A 26,554-nucleotide genomic window follows, 5' to 3' on the forward strand; every position below is an offset into this window, starting at 1 on the left:
AAAGGTTCGTTAGTGTACCAATCAGTTGATGTATTAATGCGTAAGATTATTATCCACGTAGATTGTTCTGCACTTGAGACTAGAGTTATACCACTCGCAGCGGAATAAGAAAACTTTTCGATCCAAAAGAAATGACAATTCTAAAATCTCAATCAAGACCCCATAATATATAAGATTCTCATTTTCATGATCACCTTCTGTGTAAGCTCCAGAACACTGTGTTTTAAAAGTATCATCATACTCTTTGTAACGAAATCAAACACCATTTACAACACAACTTTGATAACTATGATATCATTATAATGGACCTTGAGATAAAGAGTACAAATCATCATTGATAACAGCTGAATTTTGCACTTGCATTTGAGATATCTATAAAAGAAAAAAAGGCATTTATACATTTATGAATGATCACATAACAGGTTAATATATTATTAAAACAGATTCTGACATTTATTCTGAACCAAGATGGGAATTCTTCTCTTTGCTTCACGTCAATATCTGAATATGAAATGCCTCTTTCTTGCAATAACTTTCTGTGCTCACTGTATAAAATTTAGTAAATCTCAAATAAGATGTATATTTAAATATTTAAATGAAATAATAAAATTATACAATTCATTGCTTACTCCAAATATTCTTGGATATCATCTACATAATTGTTTAATATATACCACTAAATGATATTCTTCCAATTCTGTAGCAATTTGATAGAAGCTGCTCCTAATGGACAGACATGGGACTTAAAAATGTCCATATGATAATTTGAAAGAGGTAAATCCCAATTATGTTCAGGTCTATTAAATCTTGTTTCTATATCAGAAACATATCTGGATAAAAAACATACAGCTTCGTCTACCACAAAGCTTCAGCAATTGAACCATCTGGTCGAGCCATATTTTTCACATATCGTTTATACAAACCCATGTGACGTTCTGTGCGAAACATCCATCTTGGAGCAACCGGGCCACCTAGTAACACTTGATCAGGCAGGTGTACACAAAGATGTACCATAATAGTGAAAAAGGATGGGGGAAATATCTTCTCCAACTTGCACAAAATTATAACAATTCCTTGCCTCAATTCTTCAATATCAAATATAAGTATTGTTTTGGAACATAATTTTTGAAAGAACTGGCATAACTCAATCCATGTACCACGTATATTCTTCGTAAGATAAGGGAGTAATGCAAGGGGTAATATCTTATGAACTAAAACATGACAATCATGAGTTTTTAATCCTTTGAGTTTGTTATTATCGCTAACGCATCGACTAATATTTGAAGCATACCCATCTGGTACTCTTACACTTCTAATAAATTGACAAAAACTTTTGCATTCTTCTTTAGTAAAAGTATAACTAGCATGGGGTTTTTCATATTTATTATTAATTGTCTTTTTCAACCAAAGCTCTTCACGGATGTTTAAATCTTCCAAATCTTTACGAGCTTTCAAATTGTCTTTTGATTTACCTTCAATATCTAAAAGTGTACCAATAATGTTATCGCATACATTCTTCTCAATATGCATCACTTCAAGATTATGCCGCAACAAGAGCTTTGACCAATATGGCAAGTCAAACAAAATACTTCTTTTACACCAATTTAACTCTTTAGCCCCACGTTTATGTTTTCTTAAAGAATTACTTGGTGCTTTACCAGTTGTACGTGTGGCAACTTCCTCCAACTGTTTTAAAATGTCTTCACCTGTAAAATTTCTTGGAGGACCACGTAACTCAGTAGATCCATCATATTCTTTGCTCCTTCACCATGGATGGTTCACATTTAAATAACATCGATGTCCTATAAAACATTGCTTGTCAGTGATTCTTCGAGATCTAGTATCCTCTAAACAAACTGGGCATGCTAATCTTCCAGCAGTGCTCCATCCAGATAGATATGCATAAGCTGGAAAATCACTATTTGTCCATAATACTGCAGCTCTAAGTTTAAAAGTACACGCACCATATGAATCATATGTATGTACTCCATCCCATAACTCCTTAAGTTCATCAATTAATGGCTGCAAGAACACATCATAATCTTTTCCAGGAGATCTAGGACCTGGAATTAATAAAGACATTAGATAGTTTATACCATTTGGGGAAGCCCAAGGTGGCATGTTATATGGAATTAATATTACTGGCCACAAACTATAGGTTGATGAAAGGTTTGAAAAAGGGTTAAACCCATCTGACGCCAACCCCTTTCGAACACTCCTAGAATCTTTAGCAAAGTCAGGGTATGTATTATCAAAATGCTTCCAAGCCATCCCATCAGCCGGATGATGTAACACACCGATTTCTTCTTTATGTACATCTTTATGCCATCGCATGTCTTTTGAAGTAAATTTAGAGCTAAACAATCTTTTGAGTCGAGCCTTTAGTGGGAACCATCTAAGTCTTTTATGTGGGATTTTATTTCGTACATAACGGCTTGACTGACATATTGGACATAACAAAGCATTTGCATTCTCACCGTAAAATAAAGCACATCAAATTAACATACATCAATTTGTTCATATCCTAAGCCCACATCACAAAGAAGCTTCCTAGTCTGATAATAGTCCTCTAAAAAATTATTACATTCATGCAACATCACCTTGAAACACTTCAACATATCATTAAATGCTTTATCTGTCAGTTTGTTAAGCACCTTAACATTCATTAACCTTACCACAACACTTAGGATAGAAAATTCTTTACAATTATCATATAAAGGCATATGAAGAGATATAAGCAAGGAATCATACTTATCATCCATGTTAAATGGAGAATCATCGGAAAAATCAGTAGTTGGACCAATTATCATACTTATTCACACATCGACAACAAGGACATAACAGCAACCCTTTAGAGTCTATAAAATTCTTTGCCATACTAATGAAATCAGTGATACCATTTGCGTATTCCTCTAATAACTTATCTGGTAGGTCTATCCGTGAACGATCCATGTCCTTCCTGAAGCAAATAAGTTTTTAGTCTTTTTAGAAAAAAACATAAACAAAAATTTTTAAAGAACATATAATTAACATAAGTATACAATTATCATATTTGTATGCTGACCTTAGTCTATTATTCACCTCCAACATCCTTTAAACAAATATATAAGCAAGGGTCACATTTACTAGTTTAAAGTACTTTTTTAACAAGTAACCTATTAGTAAAAAATAGAACATACAAGAAAATTCAATTTCTAATTTTTAAAAAGACAATCAATTTTTAATAAACAAATAAGATACATCACAATATGCATTCACTGCACGAACGACAACAAAACAAACTAAATAAAATTTACTAGTTAAAAATTGCAATTTCCAAGACCATTGTTTATAATAAAAAATTGGATGGACATATAGCTATATAAAGTTGGATGGTACTTGGTTATCAGGGTAGCAGTCTATATACTAAACAAAGACTCTGTACCCTCGTATTTGTCATGTCATATTTCAAGTTTGAGTTCCTCACTCGACAAACATAACTAATTTTAAATTTAAAGTACAGCTATAATCTAATTTTATAAACTTAATTTTTCTATAGAAACATGTAAGTGCAATATAACTTCTTAAACAAAATAAAACAGAGGCATATATCACAAAATGCAAACATAAGTATATGCAAACATATATTGTCTAACATGAATATTATTTTAAATTCTGTTAATTTAAGATTCTACATATGAGATTGATTATACCAAAGAATAATATAATTTTTTTTCCGTTGAACTTACACATATCGCAATTCTCATAATACACAAATATATATAGATAATTACAATAATATATATATATACATATTATGTATATGAAGAATTAAAGTTTAATTGACATTTGAGAAAAACCCATAAACTCAATCAAAATCTCATCCGATAAACTTATCCATTAAACTAGAAAATCATGATTCATCTCCATATTTAATGTTCAGGATGGCTCATATATATACATATATCTAGATGAGTAAGTAAGAGAAATTCATGAAAAAATAATTACCTTTTTGGGAGGAGGAGAGGAAGGGCCTGGATGGTTGTGGGTGCATAGCAAACCGGGTGTCAATTTTGGGGAAAAAGTAAGAACACAAGTTTTGTTTTTTAATTGCTTTAGATGGGACTCGATATGTTTAGTTCGGTGATGAGATGGAAATTATTTAAAATTTTCAATTTATTTATAGCAGGATATTTGAGATAGTATTTCCACGTCACCTTACACGTTATTATTTATTTGCTTAAGAAAATGAAAATATAATAGGTAGGTGCAGAGAGATTAATGTTAAAATTAAAATAAAAAATTCTACAAAATATGTAATATTTACTTACTAATATATTTTGCATATAAATATTGGTAGGTAAAATATTGGTAGGCAAATGTCAGATTTCTTGTAGTGACAGATTACTTGTGTCAGCTCGCCTAACATTTTGTTACAAGTCATAGTCACTATAGATATTAAGTCACTATACATATTACAAAATCTCTTAAATGAAGATTGAATATCAAAAAGACAGTAAAAGATTGGTATTCTATATCATATTGAAGTATGAGAACTTCCCAATATTTTGTTTCATTTATGGAATATTAGGCCAATCTAAAAATTATTTAGTAGATTATTTGAAACATCAGATACATATATCCCCCGGATGTGAGCTCATTTCAAGAAGGAAGTGAAGCCTATTCGTGCAAATTGACTCTATAATGGGGTTAAAAACGATGACCGGAATTCTAATGTACCACAAACAACGCTTAACAAAGTAATGCCAGCAGCAGTCACCATACTCTATGGCCTACTAATGTTTTTGTGTGAAATTAACAAATGCTTTTATACTCAACAAATTTTTTATATTCCAAAAAAACCCAACATTATGTTTTTATGTGAAATTATTTGTATAAAAGGGATATTATTCTTTAATAATTAACTATGTTAATTTTTAAAAGGGACGTTAAATACAAATCAAATATTTTTACTATTTTGGGATAAAAACTTATTGCTTATGAACAAAAAGAAGGAAAATATATCATTGAAGAAATAATATGTGAAAATTACAGGTTGCATTTTCAGTTTTCCTGTCAAGATAATTCTCTCTAAAATGAACGCTCTAAAAATAATTTCTTAAAAGATGCTATTGCTACTACTTGCTTTATATTTCACGAAGTTACAATCCTTTCTTGACAAAATAACACAATCTTCTAGATCCAGTAAAATTACTTCTACATTCTTTCTCGTGAGTCTCGACAAATTAGGCTGAATTTTTTTGTCATATAATTCTTAGAAAATCCCTACAATTTGGCATGCATTGAAATAGAATGTTTTTCATGATATAATTCTTTGAAAATTAGGCTGAATGTTTTTCATGATATAATTCTAGATAAGGTCACATGCAAATTATGTCTTAACTCCCATTTTCTTTGCCGAGATTCTAATCAATCCATGTACTTTGTCAAAATCCTTGTCGAGATTCTAATCAACCCATTTACTGTGTCAAAATTAGGATTTGACCATTATCAAGTCATTGTTAATTGCTATTCAAATTTTCTTAGCCATTGAGAGTGATTGATTACCATTAATGGATTGATGCTATTAGCCATTAATCTGTAGCTTTACTTAGCACTTGATAACTCACTTCACTTAGTTAGAATTACATGGCATCATATGTTTATAATGAGCCAGACTATTCTAGTTTATGTATCAAGTCAACATGACTTTTGAATGAATAACCACAACTCTAATTGTGACAACCCGAATAAAATCCCGAGCTTATTTTGAAAACCGGATCAATCCCCGTTTTCGAGTCTAAAATAAGTGGAAGACTATTGGCCCAAATGCAACGAACTTGGATAAGAATAAGCCCACCACATGCCCCCAAATGATCATGATCTTTTTGTGCATAGAGTAGTAACATTTTTCCTTATATACAGAATAAATGTCCCAAATCTCCTCGATGTAGAAATTAGGTGTTCAAACTCCCCTACTTAAACTCATGACGTCCTTTTCAGATCCGAACATATAGCTCATAGATCATGATTGTTCCTATCTAGCCATTAATTGTGAGATTATATCAGTTGGCTTCGTGTCCCCGCCTCCAGATCTCTATCTATTGAGGGAGACTACCACTATCCTTCGCGTCCGTACCTCTGGAAACTTGACGAATCAAATTTCATGACTTAGCTCTGATACCATAAGTGATAACCTGGGTCAAATCTGGAGCATTTTTTGAAAACTGGTTCAAGTCCTGATTTTGTGTCGAAATAAGTTGAATACTACTGGCCCAAATGCAGTTGACATGGGTAAACAACAAGCCAACCATAGGGTTGGTACAAATAGTAGTAATACTTTTCCTCATATGTAGAAGAAAAATCTTAAATATTTTTAATCTGAGACTAGGGTGTTACACTAAATACTATGGAAATCTCATAAAAAATGTTACAGAAACCTCATCAGTTAACGGGCTACCCTTTTACCTACTATCCCTTAGGATGGTTAGCCGTTGAAGGCTATAAAATTTAATTAACATAATTATTCTATGAGGTTTGCTTATAATCATGAATTTGTCCTGATTCCTAATAATCTTCCTAATTTTTGACTAAGAGAATAACCACCATGAATTAGAGCCTTGATTATAGAAATACACACTCCAAATATATTGAAGTTAAGACATCACAGTTTATTTGAATTAAGCTTCTTAGCAATAAAAAATAAAAATTGACAAAAAAGTCAAGAGGTTTTACAACTAGATATATTCAATGAGATAGAGCTGATTTAGGCTTAACTTTTCCTACTTGATATGACTTCTCTAGTCCTAGCTATGTTCAGATCAATCTGTCGTGATGAATTCTTCCAAATTTACTACTTTAGCTTTTCTGCCATGAACCTTGAAGTTTGTGCTCAGACCATGTGCACCTAGTGCCTTATGAGAACATTGAATTGTACCTGCTGCTTTAATGCTTCACTTGGGTTGAGGTTGATTGATTTCAAACAATTTACTTAAACCATGTCTCATTTTTTCTTTGTCATTGAGACTGTGGGCCATGAATGTTCTCCCTCTTAGTTAAAGACACCCTTGGAGCTAACTTTCTTGTTCTCCCCCTTATTGTTTTCATCAAAGGTTTGAATGAGTTCTTTGAGTATAAGAACGGTAACTGAATAAGTGAAAATATATAGTGCAGATATTCATCAACTTCATTGTGTTAAGATATGTCATATATGTTTGCAGTGCCTAGTTTTTTCTCCTAGTCTCTCTATTCTTTCACCAGGCCTCCCCTGGATCACAAATCTCACATATTTTCCATCATCTACTAAGGTGAAACTCTAATTCTCACTTGCAAGTCCTGAACACATGGCTTTCCTCTCTCACTCAGTCTCCTTTTTCCTGCTATCAAAGCAACCTCTCACTCCCAGAAGATATTTACATTATTCTCTCCATCGTCAAACTGTCAGAATAAATGGTTGATCATGATACTAGCTATGCGGTAGAAATTGATGAAACAATTAAGAAAAGAAATGCTTAGCCTAAAAAATTAGTCGTTGAATGACTGCCACTTATCAATGAATGAAATAATATTTATGAGATTACAAGAAGAGCTGCTAGTGAGAAAATTACAAGAGTTGATTATGTAAAGACGGATAATACTTGTGAGTGCATTGAATTACTCATTGTAATATGAAAAAGTGATTGATAATCCAACAAATCATTTGAAAAATGATGACCATCTGTAAATCATAATGTAACGTAATATGTAACTGAGAAATATACCTTGACATGAAAATTAAACAGGTAAATAATATTAACTACGAAACACAGGAGTCTTGAGGAGAGAAGGTTAGAAAATTATAAACAATCAAAACATGGAATTAAATCTCCAAGTCCGTCATCAAGTCATGAAAAGAAGTTCATTATACTATTCAAGCCTTAATGAAGAATAAAATGTAAAAGGAACTTTAGTGTTAAAAAAATTATATGAGATAAGGTGATATGAGATAAATAATTGAAAGTAGGTAAGGGTATTCATATATGTGCTAGTCATCTGTAAACCAGACCAATGCATTAAATGTCAGCTCTTCAAAAACTAAAGACATTGATCATAATGGAGAATCAAGATGATGACAGAATATGGTTGAAACAAAATATGATTAAAGCAAAGATAAGAGTAAAATTTATATGTAGCTAACACTACGCCATAGATTGCATACTGCAACCCCAACAAGCGTTGCTAAGGGCCAAAAAAACGTTGCAATAGGTGCCAAAAATGGTATTGTAACGCTTTTTCGGGGTCGCAATTTTAGCCGTTGGAAAGCACTATATTGCAACCCCGACACACTTTATTGCAACGCTTTCTTATCTTTTAAACAAACATTCTACTTTAACATCAACAAGGGTTGCAATAGGACTTGACCAGATTGTAACACGTTTCGGGCAATCATTAGAATATGGTGGGGCCCATATTGTCAACCATATATTACATGATGTAACATTTTCATAATTAAAATTTAATAAAAATTATTTGGTGATATGCATTTCTCGAAAATAAGTTAAATGTTCATTTCATAAGTTTCAAAAAATATAATACAAACTGAATTTACAAAAATAAATAAACTTGAACTATTAATTACTTTACAAAAGTTAAAATAAACTTAAACTTGTAAGATAGCCCTTTTTCTATTTAATAATACAAATGGTGGCATCAAATATTAGTCGGAGCCAACATAAAACTCAAGGGAAATGCCGGGCTCTAAATGATTTGTTTCCGCTTCCCAAGCTTGAGTATCTTCGAACTAATATCTACATGTATTGAAAATTACTAAAACACATTAATACATTGAATGTTTTAAAATCTGCAAATAAAAACTCTAAATAGTTGCATATATATCTACTCTTTGATATTAGAATGCCTGCACATTATATATTAATATATTAAACTTGAAAAGAGTAGTAAGATATATAAAATTAACATATCACATATATGGATGAATTTAAGAAATGATTACTATCTAATTAAACCAAAGATAACAGATAGAGAGTGATAAAAGATAGAGTACCCTATGTCCACATTTATGCATTATAATTATCATAACATATGTATGGCAATGCATATGTCACGCCATAGAACACATAGCTAAAACACAAAATGATTTGAGCAAGTAGTACCAAAATATTCCAATTTCTTATCTAGGTAGTCATGCCTAGTACGTATTATAAATCAACTTTTTCTGAATGTCTAAAAATAACAGCATAAATGATGTGCTGCAACTATGCTAGAATGTATTAAAAAAGTAAAGCATTCGGTATAACTTGTAACAATCAATCCTTCGAGAAGCTTTTTTTTTCTTAAAAGGAACAACGGTCAACCTCATAAAGAGAAAATTTGTGGCTGCTTAACTTCATTTGTACAATACCCTGTCACAACAATATATCTTCTGTCTTCTGCAATTTATACAAATATAGAAAAAAAACTCACAAAGTTAAGTCAAAAAAATAAAATAAATCTATGTAAAATCATGGCTAGTTAAATATGGAAATCATTTATATATATCAGAACCATTTATATTGGGTCAATCTGAAGCATCCATATATGTGTCGATAAGCATCTGAAGCATGCATGGACTGGAAGCATGAGAATTACAAATGATAAATAGAAAGACCTTTCATCTCCCGATTTAAATACAACCAGAAGTACAAATGGAACTAATTTATGCCCGCGTACAGAGTGCACAAAAACTCTATCTATCTAATATACATGGTTCAAATAGTGGCAAACTTATTCTACTTCAAATGGCAACTGATAGTGCATGCATAATTGTTTTTATAGGACAAGTGATTCAAACAAAAAGTATAACAACTTGTGCCGGTAATATATTATGTAACACCTCTATTATATTGTTTACTATACAATACTCTGGACAACACTTAGCTGAGGAAGTACTCGAAGTCTAGTAAATGACTGAGAATATCCTCACACCTTGGTCTTTCATGCACTTCTGCCCAGCAATTTACGTAAATCGGATAAAGTTAATTTTTCCAAATTAGCACTACAACATTAAGATAAAACTGGTAAATATGATCTAATGCGGAGACCTTCTACTAGCCCTCCAAGTTGACCTACAGGGATTTCTAGTCATGAGCCCTCATGTGCAATAGTGGAAACAATCTATGTAGATAAAACAAAGTCAAGATCAGACTAAATGCAAATGGAGCAGAGATGTTAATAATGAAATTCAATGGCTCGATAGATAAAATAATATTCTAACTGTCAAGACAAATGGGACAGTCTCTTATGCAAATGGGACAGTCCCTTTACAAATGAGACAGGGTATGAGACAGACTCTTTTATCTGTAGAAAGTAAATTACTGAAATATAAATGCAGTAATAAAGAAATTACACAATACAGAACACCAAGAGTTTTCACTTGGTTCGGCCCCTACACCTAGTCTATGGCCTACATCCAAGTCCCCATGCCAACTAGCATAGAGAATATAGTATATCCAGTTAAAATAAAGTACTTACAAACTATCCTTGATTACAAACTTGGCCCACTTGAAAGAAACCTTTCCATAGCACACGGCTACCTAGCACCAAGCTACTTGGCCTTCCTATTATAATCAACCTCCCACAACCCGGGACAAGTGATATAATACACGATTCAGATACAATAATATAATGTGAAAGTTTACAACTCAAACTAGGTTTCTTGTTTTTCTGGATATATATATATCGGGTATGGAACAAGAAAGTGATGTCCGATGATGGAAGATTTTTCGTGAAAGCGTTAGCCACAAATCTGAAATGAAGAGTTGTATTTATAAGCAAAGTTCTAACAGATTTATTTTCAAACACAAGATAAGGTTGGAAGATAAGTTTGTTTGAAAATATTTGAATGAAACTTTGAAACTAATCTATTAGTACGTTGAAAAAGATAAATCAAGTAAAGATAAGGCTTGAGAGATTTAAACTTGATTTATAAGATAGGGTTTGTTTGAGATAAGATTTATCTAGATAAACAAGATTTACACAAAACCCTAATAAACCTAATCCTGAGAAATATTCTCCTGGAAAATCTGAATCAACTACATTCTGCAATATCTGAACTCTATTATTCTGTTGCGTTGAATTCTGGAAATCATCATAAATCCTTGTATTTCAATATTCTCCCCTTCTATGATGATAACAAAGAGAACAAAAATGTTCCCCCTATCAAAAACACTTAAAGCCTGTAAAAGAGAGTTAGAACCAACAGAATATATTGCAGTTTATAATATGTGCAATTATTATAAGAATGAGACAACTAAAGAATGAATGAGACACTAGATCAAGATGCATAAAAGAGACAGTCTCAACATTTAACACTTAAAACAAAACAACCCATCCATAAACCAGGATGTCCAATTGCAATTGTTATCTAATCACATAAACGAATCCAGAATATCAGTTAAACACATAAAATCATCCAAAAACATCCATCACAAACAAAGTTCATACACCAACACACCCACCAACACACCCATTCAGAAACATAGTCTTAAAATCCAAATAAACACATCATCGTCTAAAACCATCTTAAAATCCATAAAATTTCTCACCCTTCATCATAAAAGGGGACTCTAATCAGAATCATCATCAACATTAACTAGAGCTTTGCCCTTGCCTGAACCAGAAGCTTTGTTCTGGGATGAAGGAAATACTGGAGTTGAGCCATACTCTGAAAATAGCTTGTCAAAAGCTTCTTGAGCTGGTGCCTTTCCATCCTTTTCACGAAGCCAGTCAAAGATCTTTGCCTTGTATTCTTCTCTGGTCATGCCAAAAATTGAAGGAGAAGGAATGGCAGGAAGTGGCAGAGGAGCACTGATTTCTTCTAGAGTACAATCTCCAATCCAGTCTCGCTTCTTATGCCAAGACATCTTGCTTTTGTCCTGCATAGCAGACAGCTGTTGTGACACAAACTTAGTCTCTGACCCAAGCTTGAAAAACAACTTAACAAACTCCTTTTCCCATGCCTTAGCAGAGGGAACCATCCCTTCCTGTAGAGTCCCAAACTTAAAGTCTATTGTTTTGGCCAACTTGACATCAGAAGCATGCAAAACAGACAGCTTTGCCTTGATTGAATCCAAAGAAGAACAAAAAACTTACGAAATAACTCAAACAAAGCATGCAACATACTAACCTGTGAGGTTAGCGAACCCAAAGTCTCAACAGAAGCAAAGTGTTGATTAAGATTTGCCAAATCGGCATAATTTTCATTTAATTTAACCAACAAAGAATTAAGCAGAGTATTTGTGGGTTGATCAAAGGGATCTGAAGCATAGTTTGGGGATTTTGTAAGTCCACCAACATGCCTATGAGTTTGATCAAAAAACAATTTATTTGACTCCAAAATATACAAATTATTTGCTGTTAAAACAGACAAATCAAACATCGTACTAATTTTCTCAGATTGAACAGAAGAAACAGAGACACAAAAATACCGAAACACCTTAGACAAAAGTGCAGGATAAGCCAAGTGCATCGACTCGTGAGTTGAGCAATGGTGCATATTTTTGATAATCAGGGAGGACACATCACAAGGAATCTTTTTGACAAACATAGAAACTAAAATCGAATCTTGAAAAGTGATTCAATCTTGACCACTTTTACGAGGTAATAAATTCGTATGAAGCAATCTAAAAATCAAAAGAAAAAGTGGAGTTAAATCTGATACCGATGGTTTGACGGAAATATCAAAAAAGTTCTCGCCAACAATAGCTTTGAGCTGTTTCTGAATGGACACACCCCTTGATCTGACAAACCTCCAATTATGGCAAGAGCATCAGCCTTGAAATTGACAGGAGTCCCTCGAACATTGGAAAACACAATACCTTATGAAAGCAATTGAAAATTTGCATAGAACTCACGGACAAGCTCTGGATAAATAACTTGTTCCTGTGACAACAACGATTCACACCCTTGGAACTTGAACAAATCAAACACTCCAACTCGAGTCAACAACTCAATATCACAAATACGTTCTTTAAGAATAGGATTTGATAAGATTTTGGAGCTGCTTTATTTTGCATGTCTGTCGAATGAATCTGGAGAGGCTTCACTTGATGCTTCGGAAACAACGGCGGCAACATGACGACGCTTCGAACCAGACGGACCAGGGGTCGGGGTTTGGTTAGCGGTGGATCTCGAACGGTGAGCCATGGAAGACAGAAGATTTTAGGGTTAAGAGAGAAAAGGTTAGGATTTTGATAAAATGAGAGGGTAGAATGAGAAAAGAAAATGAAAAGATTAAGAAAGGGAGTTTAAAAAGAGGTAGAAACTGAAGAGTTAGAGATGGAAGAGGAAGTGAAGAGGTGCAAAACAGAAGTGATGTATTGAATGAATGTTACATGAACGAGTTTCAAGGATATGATAAGTCTAATCAAAAGATTTACAAAATCTAATACTATTTACACGCATAAACACACGGACAAATAAAATAATAAAAAAAATATGAAACATATTTTCATAAACATGAGTACAAGGTATAATTAACATGGAACCTAATTACTCAAATAATAAATACACAACATATATTTAAGTATCATGACATAATTCACATTTAATCACATAAATTACATAAAATCACGTAATAAATTACAGAGAACATATACCTAATTCACGACGCATTTTACAAAATCTATCTTCAGCTAAGGGCTTAGTGAAGATATCTGCACGCTGTTTCTCAGTAGAAATATAGATAAGCTCAATATTACCTTTAGAAACATTATCTCGTAGAAAATGGTGACGAACATCAATATGCTTAGAACGAGAATGCATAACAGGATATTTAGAGATATTAATTGCAGAGGTATTATCGCAATAAATAGGAATATTTCAGTAAGAAATACCAAAATCTTGCAATGTTTGTTGCATCCACAAAATTTGAGCACAGCAACTTCCAGCTGCAATGTACTCTCCTTCAGCGGTAGAAAGAGCTACTGAAGTTTTCTTTTTACTATGCCATGCAACTAAATAATCTCCTAAAAATTCACAAGCCCCACTTGTACTTTTTCTATCAACCTGTGACCCTGCATAGTCAGCATCTGAAAAACTGATTAAGTCAAAGGAAGAGTAGCTTGGATAAAATAATCCCAAGTTACTCGTACCTTTCAAATATTTAAAAATACATTTAACGGCATTCAAATGAGATTCTTTAGGTTGAGACTGAAAACGAGCACACAAGCATACACTATACATAATGCCAGGTCGTGAGGTAGTTAAATATAATAATGAGCCAATCATACCTGGAAATTTAGTGACATCTACAGGTGTAGCTTGTTCATCCTTTGTAAGTTTAACTGAAGTACTCATCGGAGTTGATTTAGGTGAGACATGATCAAGTGCAAATCTTTTGAGTAAATCCTTTATGTACTTGCCTTGGTGAATAAATATTCCTGCATTAGATTGATTAATTTGCAAACCTAGAAAGTACTTCAATGCACCCATCAAACTCATATCAAATTCCTTATGCATGCAATCAGAAAACCACTTACACAGAGATTCGGTAGAAGATCCAAATACTATATCATCAACATAAACTTGTACTAAAAGAAAGTTATCACGTTTATGAAAAATAAAGAGAGTTGGATCGAGTGTACCACGAATGAAACCATTGTTCACAAGAAATTGACTGAGACGCTCGTACCAACACCGAGGGGACCGTCCCAATCCATAGACATAATTCTTGAGCTTGTAAACATAGTTAGAGTACTTCTCGTGAATAAAACCTGGAGGCTGCTTCACGTAGACTTCTTCCTTAAGATAGCCATTTAGAAATGCGCTTTTGACGTCCATCTGATAAAGCTTGAACTTCTTGTGAGCTACAAAAGCCATTAAGATTCGAATAGCTTCTAGACGAGCTATTGGAGCATATGTCTCGTCGTAATCGATTCTAGACGAGTACCAATGATCTTGGCATCCTGAGGAGGTGGGACGAGTTCCCAAACTTCACAACGCTCGAACTGGTTCAATTCCTCTTGCATGGCAACAGACCAGTGTTTGTCTGCAACAACTTCTTGAGCATTCTTTGGTTTGAATTCAGCAACAAAAGCACATAATGCACACAAATTTTGAAATCTGCTTCGAGTAGAAATCCCTTGATCTAAATCAATATAAAGATTATCTGGTGGATGATTCTTCACAGTCCTAGAAGATTTAGGAAGTTAAATATTACTCATCTCTTCCTCATTAGAATTATCTGCCTGGAAATGAATAGGAGTTGTCTGATTCAAAAGAGACTGCCTCATTTCCGCTTGAGAAGATTTATCTGGTGGAGTAACAGAATCCACATTTGAAATACTATCAGGAGTCTTTGGAGAGCCAAAAGATTCATCTTAAGCTTGAGTAGATCCTGAAGAATTGTCAGAAGACTGAGATGAACCTGGAGAGTCTTGACTGCTCGACTGGTCAGAATGAGACTGACTCTTTTTAGAATGAGACTGTCTCATTTGAGAATGAGACGATAGATCCGCAGTGTCTTCATCAATTTGAGATATATTCCTTGAGGATTCATTGAACGCAATATTGATGAATTCTTCTACTTTGTTCTTGACAGAATTATAAACACGACAAGCTTTGCTTGTTGTAGAATATCCGAAGAAAATTCCTTCGTAGATTTCGCATCGAACTTGCCTCGATTATTTTGAGTATCTAAAATAAAACACTTGGAACCAAATACTCGAAAATAACTAATGTTAGGAGTCCTTTTGTTAAGCAATTCATACGGAGTTTTAAGCAAAATAGGACGAATAAGGACTCTATTTAAAACATAACAGGAAGTGTGTACCGCTTGAGCCCAAAATTTTCTTGAAAGCTTACTCTCATGCAGTAGAGTTCTGGCAGTTTCCTGTAAAGTCCTGTTCTTGCATTCTACTACTCCGTTCTGCTGAGGAGTTCGAGGAGCTGAGAATTCATGAGTGATTCCTCTTGATTTGCAGAAGGTTATGAAATCCTTCTCGAATTCACCTCCATGATCACTACGAATAGTCTTGAGCTTAAATGAATGCTTAGTCTCAAGGTTAGTAATAAGATCCTTAAACTCAACAAAAGCTTTATCCTTAGGTCGTAAAAATAATACCCAAGTAAAGCAAGAATAATCATCAACTATAACAAAAGCATAATTCTTACCTCCCAAACTTACATACCTTTCTGGACCGAAAAGATCTAGATGAAGGAGCTGCAAAGGAACAAAAGTTAATACTTTATTCTTAGCAGTAAAGGAAGTTTTCACCTATTTTCCAAGTTGGCAAGCTGAACAAGGTTCTATTTTCTTGTACTTCAGCTTTGGTAGACCTCGAACCAGACACTACGCCATAGATGGGCAAATAAGACACTTTTCTAATGTAATGCCTGTTTTGCGTTACATTAGACAGACTTTTTTGACCTATTGTAACACTAACGAAATAGCGTTACTTTACATGTAAAGTTACTGTTACGTTAGAGGGCTTGTGTTGCAGTAGAAAGCTAATGTTACAATAGTGCTGACATGACGTAATACTTTGCTTTATCATTATAATAATATTTAATTAATTTATTATTTTTTTGGGCCCCACAGTGTACACGTCAGCAAAAGTGGGTCCCACATGTGGGCCCCACTAAAACTTGTTCCAGAAAGTGGGTCCCACACTAACAGGTGGACCCCCCATGTGGGCCCACACTGCCACGTGGCACTGCCACGTCAGCAAAGCGTTACGTTAACTTTTTTGTTACAACGCTACTGTTACATTTGCTCAACCCTGCCACGTGTGCACCGCCACGTCATCAAATAATTAATTATTTAATTATTTAATAAATAATTAATTAAAAAATTAAATAAATAATAATTAAATAAATAAATAATGAATAAGTGGGCCCCACATGTGGGCCCCACATGTGGGCTGCACTTGTGGGCCCCACATGTGGGCCCCATATTAAACAACTATTTAATTATTTAATAAATAATTATTTAAACAATTAAATAAATAATAATTAAATAAATAAATAATAAAGAAGTGGGCTCCACTTGTGGGCCCTACATTTAGGCCCCACATTATCCAATTAATTAATTATTTAATAAATAATTATTTAAATAATTAAATAAATAATAAATAAATAAATAAATAATGGAGAAGTGGGCCCCACATGTGGACTCCCCTTGTGGGCCCCACATGTGGGCTCCCCTTATGGCCCCGCATGTGGACTCCACTTGTGGGCCCCAGATGTGGGCCCCATATTAAACAATTATTTAATTATTTAATAAATAATTATTTAAATAATTAAATAAATAATAATTAAATAAATAAATAATAAAGAAGTGGGCTCCACTTGTGGGCCACACATGTAGGCCCCACATTATCCAAATATTTAATTATTTAATAAATAATTATTTAAATAATTAAATAAATAAATAATGGAAAAGTAAGCCCACACATGGGCTCCACTTGTGGGATCCCCTCTGTGGGCTCCACTTGTGGGCCCCACATGTGCGCCCCACATTATCCAATTATTTAATTATTTAATAAATAATTATTTAAATAATTAAATAAATAAATAAATGAGAAGTGGGCCCCACATGTGGGCCCCACATTATCCAATTATTTAATTATTGAATAAATAATTATTTAAATAATTAAATAAATAAATAATGGAGAAGTGGGCCCCACATGTGCGCCCCACATTATCCAATTATTTAATTATTTAATAAATAATTATTTAAATAATTAAATAAATAAATAAATGAGAAGTGGGCCCCACATGTGGGCCCCACATTATCCAATTATTTAATTATTTAATAAATAATTATTTAAATAATTAAATAAATAAATAATGGAGAAGTGGGCCCCACATGTGCGCCCCACATTATCCAATTATTTAATTATTTAATAAATAATTATTTAAATAATTAAATAATTAAATAAATGAGAAGTGGGCCCCACATGTGGGCCCACATTATCCAATTATTTAATTATTTAATAAATAATAAATAAATAAATAAATAATGGAGAAGTGGGCCCAACATGTGGGCTCCCTTTGTGGGTCCCACATGTGGGCTCCCCTTGTGGGCCCCACATGTGGGCTCCAGTTGTGGGCCCTACATGTGGGCCCCATATTAAACAATTATTTAATTATTTAATAAATAATTATTTAAATAATTAAATAAATAATAATTAAATAAATAAATATTAAAGAAGTGGGCTCCACTTGTGGGCCCCACATGTAGGCCCCACATTATCCAATTATTTAATTATTTAATAAATAATTATTTAAATAAATAATTATTTAAATAATTAAATAAATAAATAATGGAGAAGTGGGCCCACATATGGGCTCCACTTGTGGGCCCCACATGTGGGCCCCACATTATCCAATTATTTAATTATTTAATAAATAATTAAATAAATAAATAAATAAATAAATAAATAAATAATCAAAAAATATAATGCCCGGATCGTGGTCGGATCGTAATAGGGTTCATATGTCAGGATAGGATTCATTTAACGGTTCGACCCACATATCCGTCGTTCGATTTTTTTAATCGGTTTTCTCGACGATACAACCGTACGGATGTTATTAAACCGCCTTCCTAACATTGGGAAAAAATAATCAAAAAATATAATGCCCGGATCATGGTCGGATCGTAATAGGGTTCATATGTAAGGATAAGATTAATTTAACGGTTCGACCCACATATCCGTCGTTCGATTTTTTTAATCGGTTTTCTCGACGATCCAACCATACGGATGTTATTAAACCGCCTTCCTAACATTGGGAAAAAATAATCAAAAAATATAATGCCCGGATCATGGTCGGATCGTAATAGGGTTCATATGTAAGGATAGGATTCATTTAACGGTTCGACCCACATATCCGTCGTTCGATTTTTTAATCGGTTTTCTCGACGATGCAACCGTACGGATGTTATTAAACCGCCTTCCTAACATTGGGAAAAAATAATCAAAAAATATAATGCCCGGATCATGGTCGGATCGTAATAGGGTTCATATGTAAGGATAGGATTCATTTAACGGTTCGACCCACATATCCGTCGTTCGATTTTTTTAATCGGTTTTCTCGACGATCCAACCGTACGGATATTATTAAACCACCTTCCTAACATTGGGAAAAAATAATCAAAAAATATAATATCCGGATCATGGTCGGATCGGGACATTAAAATATCGTTTTTTCTAAAATTTACGAAAAAATGAAAAAAATGAAAAAATGCAATAAAATGAAAATCATACAAAAGGTGCAGTGAAAATATGGGCGGCGAAATTTCCCCCCAAAAATATCACTCTCTCTCTCAGACTCTCTCTCAGAAACATCACTCTCTCTCGACCTCGCTCACTCACCTCAGCCTCCCACCTCGCTCACTCACTCACCTCTCACCAACACTCCCTAACTCTCACCCATCTCACTCTCCCTAACTCTCACCCATCTCACTCTCCCTAACTCTCACCTCACCTCAGCCGCACTCTCACCTCAGCCTCACCTCAGCCGCTCTCATTTCGGTGGATTTAGCAGCAATTAGGTGGTTCTCAGCAACATTTCGGTGGTTCGGGTTCTCTGCAACGGAGTTAGGGCGTGCAATTAGGGTTTTGGAATTTTAGGGTTTCGGTTGGAGCTAGCAATTAGGGTTCAGAGCTGCTTTGTGGTTTCGATTTTGGACCAAGGTAACCTCTAATTGAACTTTATTTTTAATTTTATGTATTTATGCCTGCTTATTTAATATGTTTAATATGTGTCTGTGTTTAATATGTGTAATATGTGTAATACGTTTAGAGTTTGTGTTTAATATGAATGTAATATGTGTTTGTGGTCTTCTCCCCCCTCTCTCTGTCTCTCTCTCTGTGTCTCTCTCTCTCTCTCTCTCTTTGAGTTTTATTGTTTTAGATTCTTGTAATTATGGTTATTGCATTTCTTGATGTGATTACGTGCCGAGATGAATTGATGAAATTATGTTGCTTATTCGCTGTATTTTGTTATTTAATGTCCAAATGCAAGGCTTAACTCTGTTTGCCATTTGGTTACTGTGTCTTATTTTTATCGTCTCTTAGCAGTACTGGGCCTTCCTTAGTTCCTTGTACAATTAAATAAATATATATTATTCAAATACTTAAGACATTAATCTAATCTCAAACTGATTTTATGTGCTATACAAGTCTTTGACTATTGATCTTTTACATTCTAACATTTATTCCCTGTGTGCTATTCAAAAGTTACAGTTGTAAATTGAAGTAAAAAATTTAATAAAAATCAAAGCATGGATAAAAATGGGGAATGAGATGTAGGAAATTATTAGTTTATCTAGTATCAATGTAGTATAGTGCACAGAGAGGATTACACGGGCTTTTTTAGGTAGACTTATAATCTTTTAACTTCGCAGGCTATATTATACAGTGTACTTATGGAAGATGATTATAGTAGCTGGATAGGATTTCCAAAATCTAGTAAAGAATATGTACGAGGGATAAAGGCATTTATGAAAAATTCATTTCCAATTCATGCTAAAGGAGAAGAAATGAAGTGCCCCTGCAAAGTATGTGTCAACCGTTATTGGCACACTCAAACAGTTATCTATGATCTTCTCATATGTAGTGGCCCTTCTCCACTACATATCAAATGGATTTGCGAGGTATCACATACCAAAGTAGACGGTAGTACTGACTTCATGGATTCGGGGACGGGGATGGATTTCGAAGATAATTTAGGTGAAATGTTCAATTATACGGGTAAAAAGTTTCGAGATTTAGAAAATGACTATGAAAGTCTAACAAATGCAGAGGCTAGAAAGTTTTATGGCCATGTTAGGGAGGGTAAACAACCACTATACCCCGGATCAACTAAATTCTCTCGGTTAAGTTTCCTGATCAAACTTTATCATTTAAAGTGTGCTCATGGAATTTCCGAGTCTGCCTTTGGGGAATTGCTGGAGTTAATAAGAGACGCCTTTCCTGATGCCCAAATACCTTTGTCTTTGAATGCTGCAAAAAATATGATCAAGGATTTAGGCTTACATTATGAAAAAATACATGCATGCCGAAATAATTGCATGTTGTACTGGGGAGAAAATAAAGACAAAGAAAAATGCGACAATTGTGGTGTTTCTAGGTGGGTGTTACCGGAAAAAAAGGCAATGATGCTAGTGATCCGGGGCAGGTTATACACAAAGTGCCAGCTAATGTGATGAGGTACTTCCCTCTAAAGCCAAGATTGCAGAGGCTATACATGTGCAAGGAATATTCGAAACTAATGAAATGGCACGATATGGGACGTCAACAGGATGGAAAAGTAAGACATCCGGCTGATACAGAGGCTTGGAAGACGATAGATGCTGACTATCCTGATTTTTCATTAGAAAATCGGAATGTTAGTTTAGGAGTAGCCTCAGATGGATTTAACCCCTATCGTTCTATGAACCTAAGTCACAGTACCTGGCCAATTGTATTGGTGAATTACAACCTCCCACCTTGGCTATGCATGAAACAAGAAAATCTAATTCTTTCGACACTAATATCTGGTCCAGATTCACCAAAGAATAGTATTGATGTGTTCATGCAACCTTTAATTGCCGAGTTAAAAGAATTATGGGAGGTCGGCGTTAATACTTATGATGCCTTGGCTGATGAAGATTTTAATTTACGTGCTAGAGTGCTATGGACTATTAGCGATTTCCCGGGATATGCTATGTTGTCCGGCTGGAGCACAGAAGGCAAACTAGGGTGTCCTGTCTGCCATTATGAAACTTCATTACTTTATTTGAAGCATAGCAAGAAAATGTGCTATATGAACCACCGAAAGTTTCTTCCTTCTGCACACAAGTGGAGAATGGATACTAAAAGGTTTAATGGCGTAATTGAAATGGGGCAGTGTCCTTCAGTTTTAACGGGAACTGACATTGAGGAGTTGTTGTCTGGGTATGTAAACCAATTCGGCCTGCAGAACAAAAAGGCAAAGAGTAAAATTGAGGGCCCTTTTAAAAAGAAGTCAATTTTTTTTGATTTACCTTATTGGAAGCATAATCCACTTCGACATAACCTTGACGCCATGCACATAGAAAAAAATGTTTGCGATAACATATTGGGCACTTTACTCAATATAAGGGGCAAGACAAAAGATCATGTTGCCGCTCGTAAAGATTTACAAGAAATGGGAATTAGAAAACCCCTCCATCCTGTTCTATCAGAAGATGGAGCACACCATGAAATACGAGTAGCAATCTTTGACTTGTCGAACAAAGAGAAGGAGATCTTTTATTCAGTGTTGGAAAACACTAAACTGCCGTACGGTTGTGCCTCCAACATAGGGCGATATGTGCACACAAAGGAGAGGAAAGTAGTGGGGTATAAGAGCCATGATGCTCATTTCATATTGCACTACTTGTTGCAGTTTGCCATCAAAAAAACTACAAAGGCTGAGGTTGCTGTACCTTTGATGAAATTGAGTGCCTGCCTTAGAGCTCTATGCAGCAAGGTTGTCGATTTGGAGGAGCTTGAGAAGTTGGAAAATTAAATCGTCGAGGTACTTTGCCAATTTGAGATGATTTTTCCATCAGCTTTCTTCGACATAATGGTGCACTTGCTTGTTCATCTAACTAGAGAAGTTAGACTTGGGGGACCTCAGCACCTTCGAAACATGTTCCCAATAGAGCGTTATCTTGCAAAATTAAAATCATACGTTCGTAATAGAAGTAAGCCGGAAGGTTCTATTGTAGAAGGTTACATAGCTGAAGAATGTGTAACATTTTGTTCAAGATTTTTGGCTGCTGATGAAACAACAAAAAACAACATGTGCTCAACAGTTTTCGAAAGAGGGCCAACACAAGCTGAATATCATATCGGAACGAGAAGGAATAAAGATGGAACTATTATTCATTTGGAAGATGTTGATTGGAAGGCAAGTCATCGCTATATTTTGTTCAATACTGGTAACAAAGAATTAGATAGGCTCCTCGAGTAAGTTTAATAAGCTCTAACGTAAATAATTTTAATTCATAATTCAAGAACTTTTTCTTTTCTGCACTATTTTAACTTAGTATAATTTTAGGGAACATCAAGCCTTGGTGGACAGCCACGAAAATATAAACAGATACAAGAGGGCACGAAGATACACGGCAGAATTCTGGGACTGGTTACGAGAAGAGGTTGGGAAAATGGTGGAGGTTTCATCTGACTTGGGGGTGTTTGCGTTGGGGCCTAATCGAACAGCTAGAAGGTTTACTGGTTATGTTGTTAATGGCTATCGATTCCACACAAGTGATAGAGATTCTCGATGCACAACACAAAACAATGGTGTATATTTGACTGCACAAACAACTAGTTTCTCTAGTTCTAGAGACGAGAACCCTATAGTTGGGGATGTCAGCTACTACGGATCGATAGAAGATATCATAGAACTTGATTACTGGGGATTATTTACAGTTGTCCTATTTAAGTGTCGTTGGTACCAACAACAAAAAGATCCACACGGTCACATTCGAGTAAATTTCAATAGGTTATGCCATAAATCTGATCCTCATGTCCTGGCCAAACAAGTGCAACAAGTTTTTTATGTGGAAGACCCAATCGAAAAGAATGTACATTACGTAATTAAGAAACTACCGAGGGAGTGGTGTGATAATGGAAACGTGGATGCACATGAAGATGTCAACGATACTGATCTCCGTGAGACTGAATTTGTTTGTGGACTTCAAACTCATGTTGATGAAAGGAGTTGGTGCATAGATGATATCCCTACAACAAGAGTTCCCATTCCCGATAAATGAAGCAACCAAACTGCTAAACATTTATAAGTTTAAAATTAATCACAGCAGTGAACTTTATTTTGTATTTTCTCTGTGTTTGGACTATTTAGATGTAATTGAATATCTTAATTTATTTCTTCCATGAATTCTTCAATGAAATCCATCTTTGTAGTTTAATTTTTTTGTCGTCGTTGTCTGATTTGTAGTTTATATTTATTGTCTTGGTAAGTTCAGCATGCCCTTGTTATATTTCGTAGTGTTGGGATTAAATCTCCTTACTGTAATTTAGTTGATTCAGTAGATGCATATGATAACTATTTTTTCTTATTTTTATAATTTTGTATGTTAGCTGCAAATATCCTACACGTGTAATAAAAACAAATATAGGATATGAAGTAGATGCTTAATAACTTTTTGTGATCGAAATTGTGTTTGTTGCATTTGTGTCGAGTGCCAATTCATGAATATTTTGTTGTTTATTATTTGATCTAATATGTGTTTACCAATTAGTTCGAGATATGTGTTTATGGCATACTAGGATTTGGAAAAGATACATTTGAAATATTTTTGTTTAATGGTCAGCCATTGACATCTCTTTGAACTCTGTGCAGGATGGCAGAAAAACACGTTAATATTGGATTGTACCACGGTGGGGAGTTTCAGAGGACAAGTTACTCTGGTGGAGATTGCTTGACTATTTATAATGTAGATGCTGATATGTGGGCTTATAATGATCTGATGGAGGAGGTGAAGGATCTCCTCAAACTCAATGAAATCGGAGGAGTCTATGCAAAAGAAGGAAAACATGGTGGTTGGAAGCTGCTGAGGACTGACCTGGACATCATTCAAGAGATAGAAAAGTGCAACGATGGCGAAGAGGTTAAGCTTTATGTAGACACAGTTGTTGACCCTGCAATTGAGCCGTTGTGTGAGATGCAGCCACACGTGATTGTCAGGCCGAGGAAAAGCCTGTGTGAAGGTATGCCTATTGCTGATAAATAATTAGGTCCCCATTAAGTACACATCTCTATCTATTTCTGTATCTCTTTATATATGCATAATGGGACTTGGATGTCCATATTAGTTGAAGATAATTCTTTGACTTGGATTTTTTTCTTGCATAAATACAGTTTCACCGAAGAAAATGCAAAAGCGGAAATATATTACCACACATGAACTCCAGCAGAAGCAGAACTCAAAGAAGATTGTTAAGAAGACACCTGAGCCCAGTCGGAGGTATGCGTTACGATCATCGCCAGCTCTGTTGCCTACTCAGCAAGATGCAACTGCTGGGCAAGGAAACGGTAAAGGGTCTGCTAGAAGGAAACTGCAGTTACAAGATGATATTATTCTGGATAAAGAGGTATTTTTTTAATTTTCCTTCTTAAAAACATAAGTTATAATGATTATTGTCGTGTTATGTTAATTTAATCACTGACCTTGTCTTCATAAATTATTGTAGTTGCCCCCACCACCACTGACCGAAATCAAAAGAAAAAGACCCCGTACTTTGCAAAATAATGAGAAAATGAAAGATCAGCTACAAGGTGATGCACGCCAAGTAAGATGTCCCCTTGAACTTGCTATACCTGACATCGAGGTATCCTTGTCAATGTTCCTCTTTTTTTTCTTCTAACCTGGACTGTAACACTTGTAATATTCACTTAAACACTCCTTCCAATTTTTTAGAAAGAAAGTACAATGCATAGTTGAGCTATACTAATAACAGTGCTGATTTATAATTATTGCAGGTGCCCCCCCCCCCACCGCTACCAGCATGTGAGCAAGAAAGACTTAATCGAATGAAGGAAAATGATAGAAGGTTGGAAGAACTTGGGATCAAAAAATTAGTGATTGATTTGAGAGCTCGATCAGCAACAGTTATTGAGAAATCCAAAGAAAAAGACAAAGCCTCTCCGGATGATGATGATTATAATCCGGAAAGTGAGGACGAACATGATAGTGATGATTCATCTGAGGTATGGATTTCTTTTACAGTCTTCATTACTTTGGCCTTCCTTCCTTGTTTCTCAAGAGTGTAAATTATGTTTTTTATTAGTTTAAGACCTGATATTTTGTTTATCACTATATCAAGTTTCCTATATATTTTGTTTTTATTTTATACTCTTTATTGCTTTGGCCTCACATTATATTTGCAATCCTAATAATTGTAGAGAACGAAGAATGGGAAGAAAAAGAACCATGTCCCCCTTGGACCAAGAACTCGTTCGCGAGCTAATGTCACCGCTGCAACAGAGAATGAACCATCGCAAGCTGGTAAAACATCTGACAAGGAAATGACCAGTAAATCTAAGCTCCTGAAACCAACATGTAGTAAAATCTTAAAATCCGCGAGCAATTCAGAATCACGTGGGTCTGTATCTGCTTATTTAGCAATGCGGGAACGTCAAAAGCAGGGCATTCTTCCGCCAACAACCGAGAATGTGCACGCTTGTAATTCGGAAAATATTGTTGAGGAAGAAACTGAAGCAGGTACTTTTACTTTCTAAATATAACTACGCATGAATTATGCACACTAATTATTTATTGATGGAGAGGCAGTAAGAATTTAATTAATTATTAAATTCGCAGTCACCTTTTTTTGTGTGTGCATGTACTATGAAGTACCAAAGCCCAAAAAATGGAGAGGAAGGACAAAACTGCTAACTGTTCACGCAAGGACACGTGATGAAAGACCGGTGATTTTTTTGAACAAACAAAATGTACCTGTTTCAAGAGACGGAAAAGTTACGAGAGAGCTGAGTAATTTTCTCGGAACAGTTGCAAAGGACAATGTCTCTCTTACTTATGTCAACTGGCGCCTGGTTCCTG

The 26,554-nt window shown here is 34.6% G+C and overlaps 1 protein-coding gene across 1 annotated transcript; it reads right to left on the reverse strand.

Moving 5' to 3' along the window:
- Positions 1-855: 855 nt before the first annotated feature.
- On the reverse strand, positions 856-2,334 carry LOC141696014 (uncharacterized). Its single transcript, XM_074500210.1, has 2 exons — positions 1,812-2,334; positions 856-1,706 (listed from the first exon to the last, which is right to left on the reverse strand). The coding sequence occupies exons 1-2, from the start codon at positions 2,332-2,334 to the stop codon at positions 856-858; spliced, it is 1,374 nt and encodes a 457-aa protein (XP_074356311.1).
- Between the last annotated feature and the right edge of the window lie 24,220 nt (positions 2,335-26,554).

Source organism: Apium graveolens, chromosome 11 (genome assembly GCF_009905375.1).
Source record: "Apium graveolens cultivar Ventura chromosome 11, ASM990537v1, whole genome shotgun sequence".
Taxonomy (NCBI): Eukaryota; Viridiplantae; Streptophyta; class Magnoliopsida; order Apiales; family Apiaceae; genus Apium; species Apium graveolens.

Excerpts from the sequence above, each read along its gene's own strand:
- LOC141696014 (XM_074500210.1), bottom strand. The coding sequence starts at position 2,334 with ATGCGATGGCATAAAGATGTACATAAAGAAGAAATCGGTGTGTTACAT. Across the intron at positions 1,707-1,811 it reads AAGAATCACTGACAAGCAAT|GTGAAGACATTTTAAAACAG; the intron begins GTTTTATAGGAC and ends GAAATTTTACAG.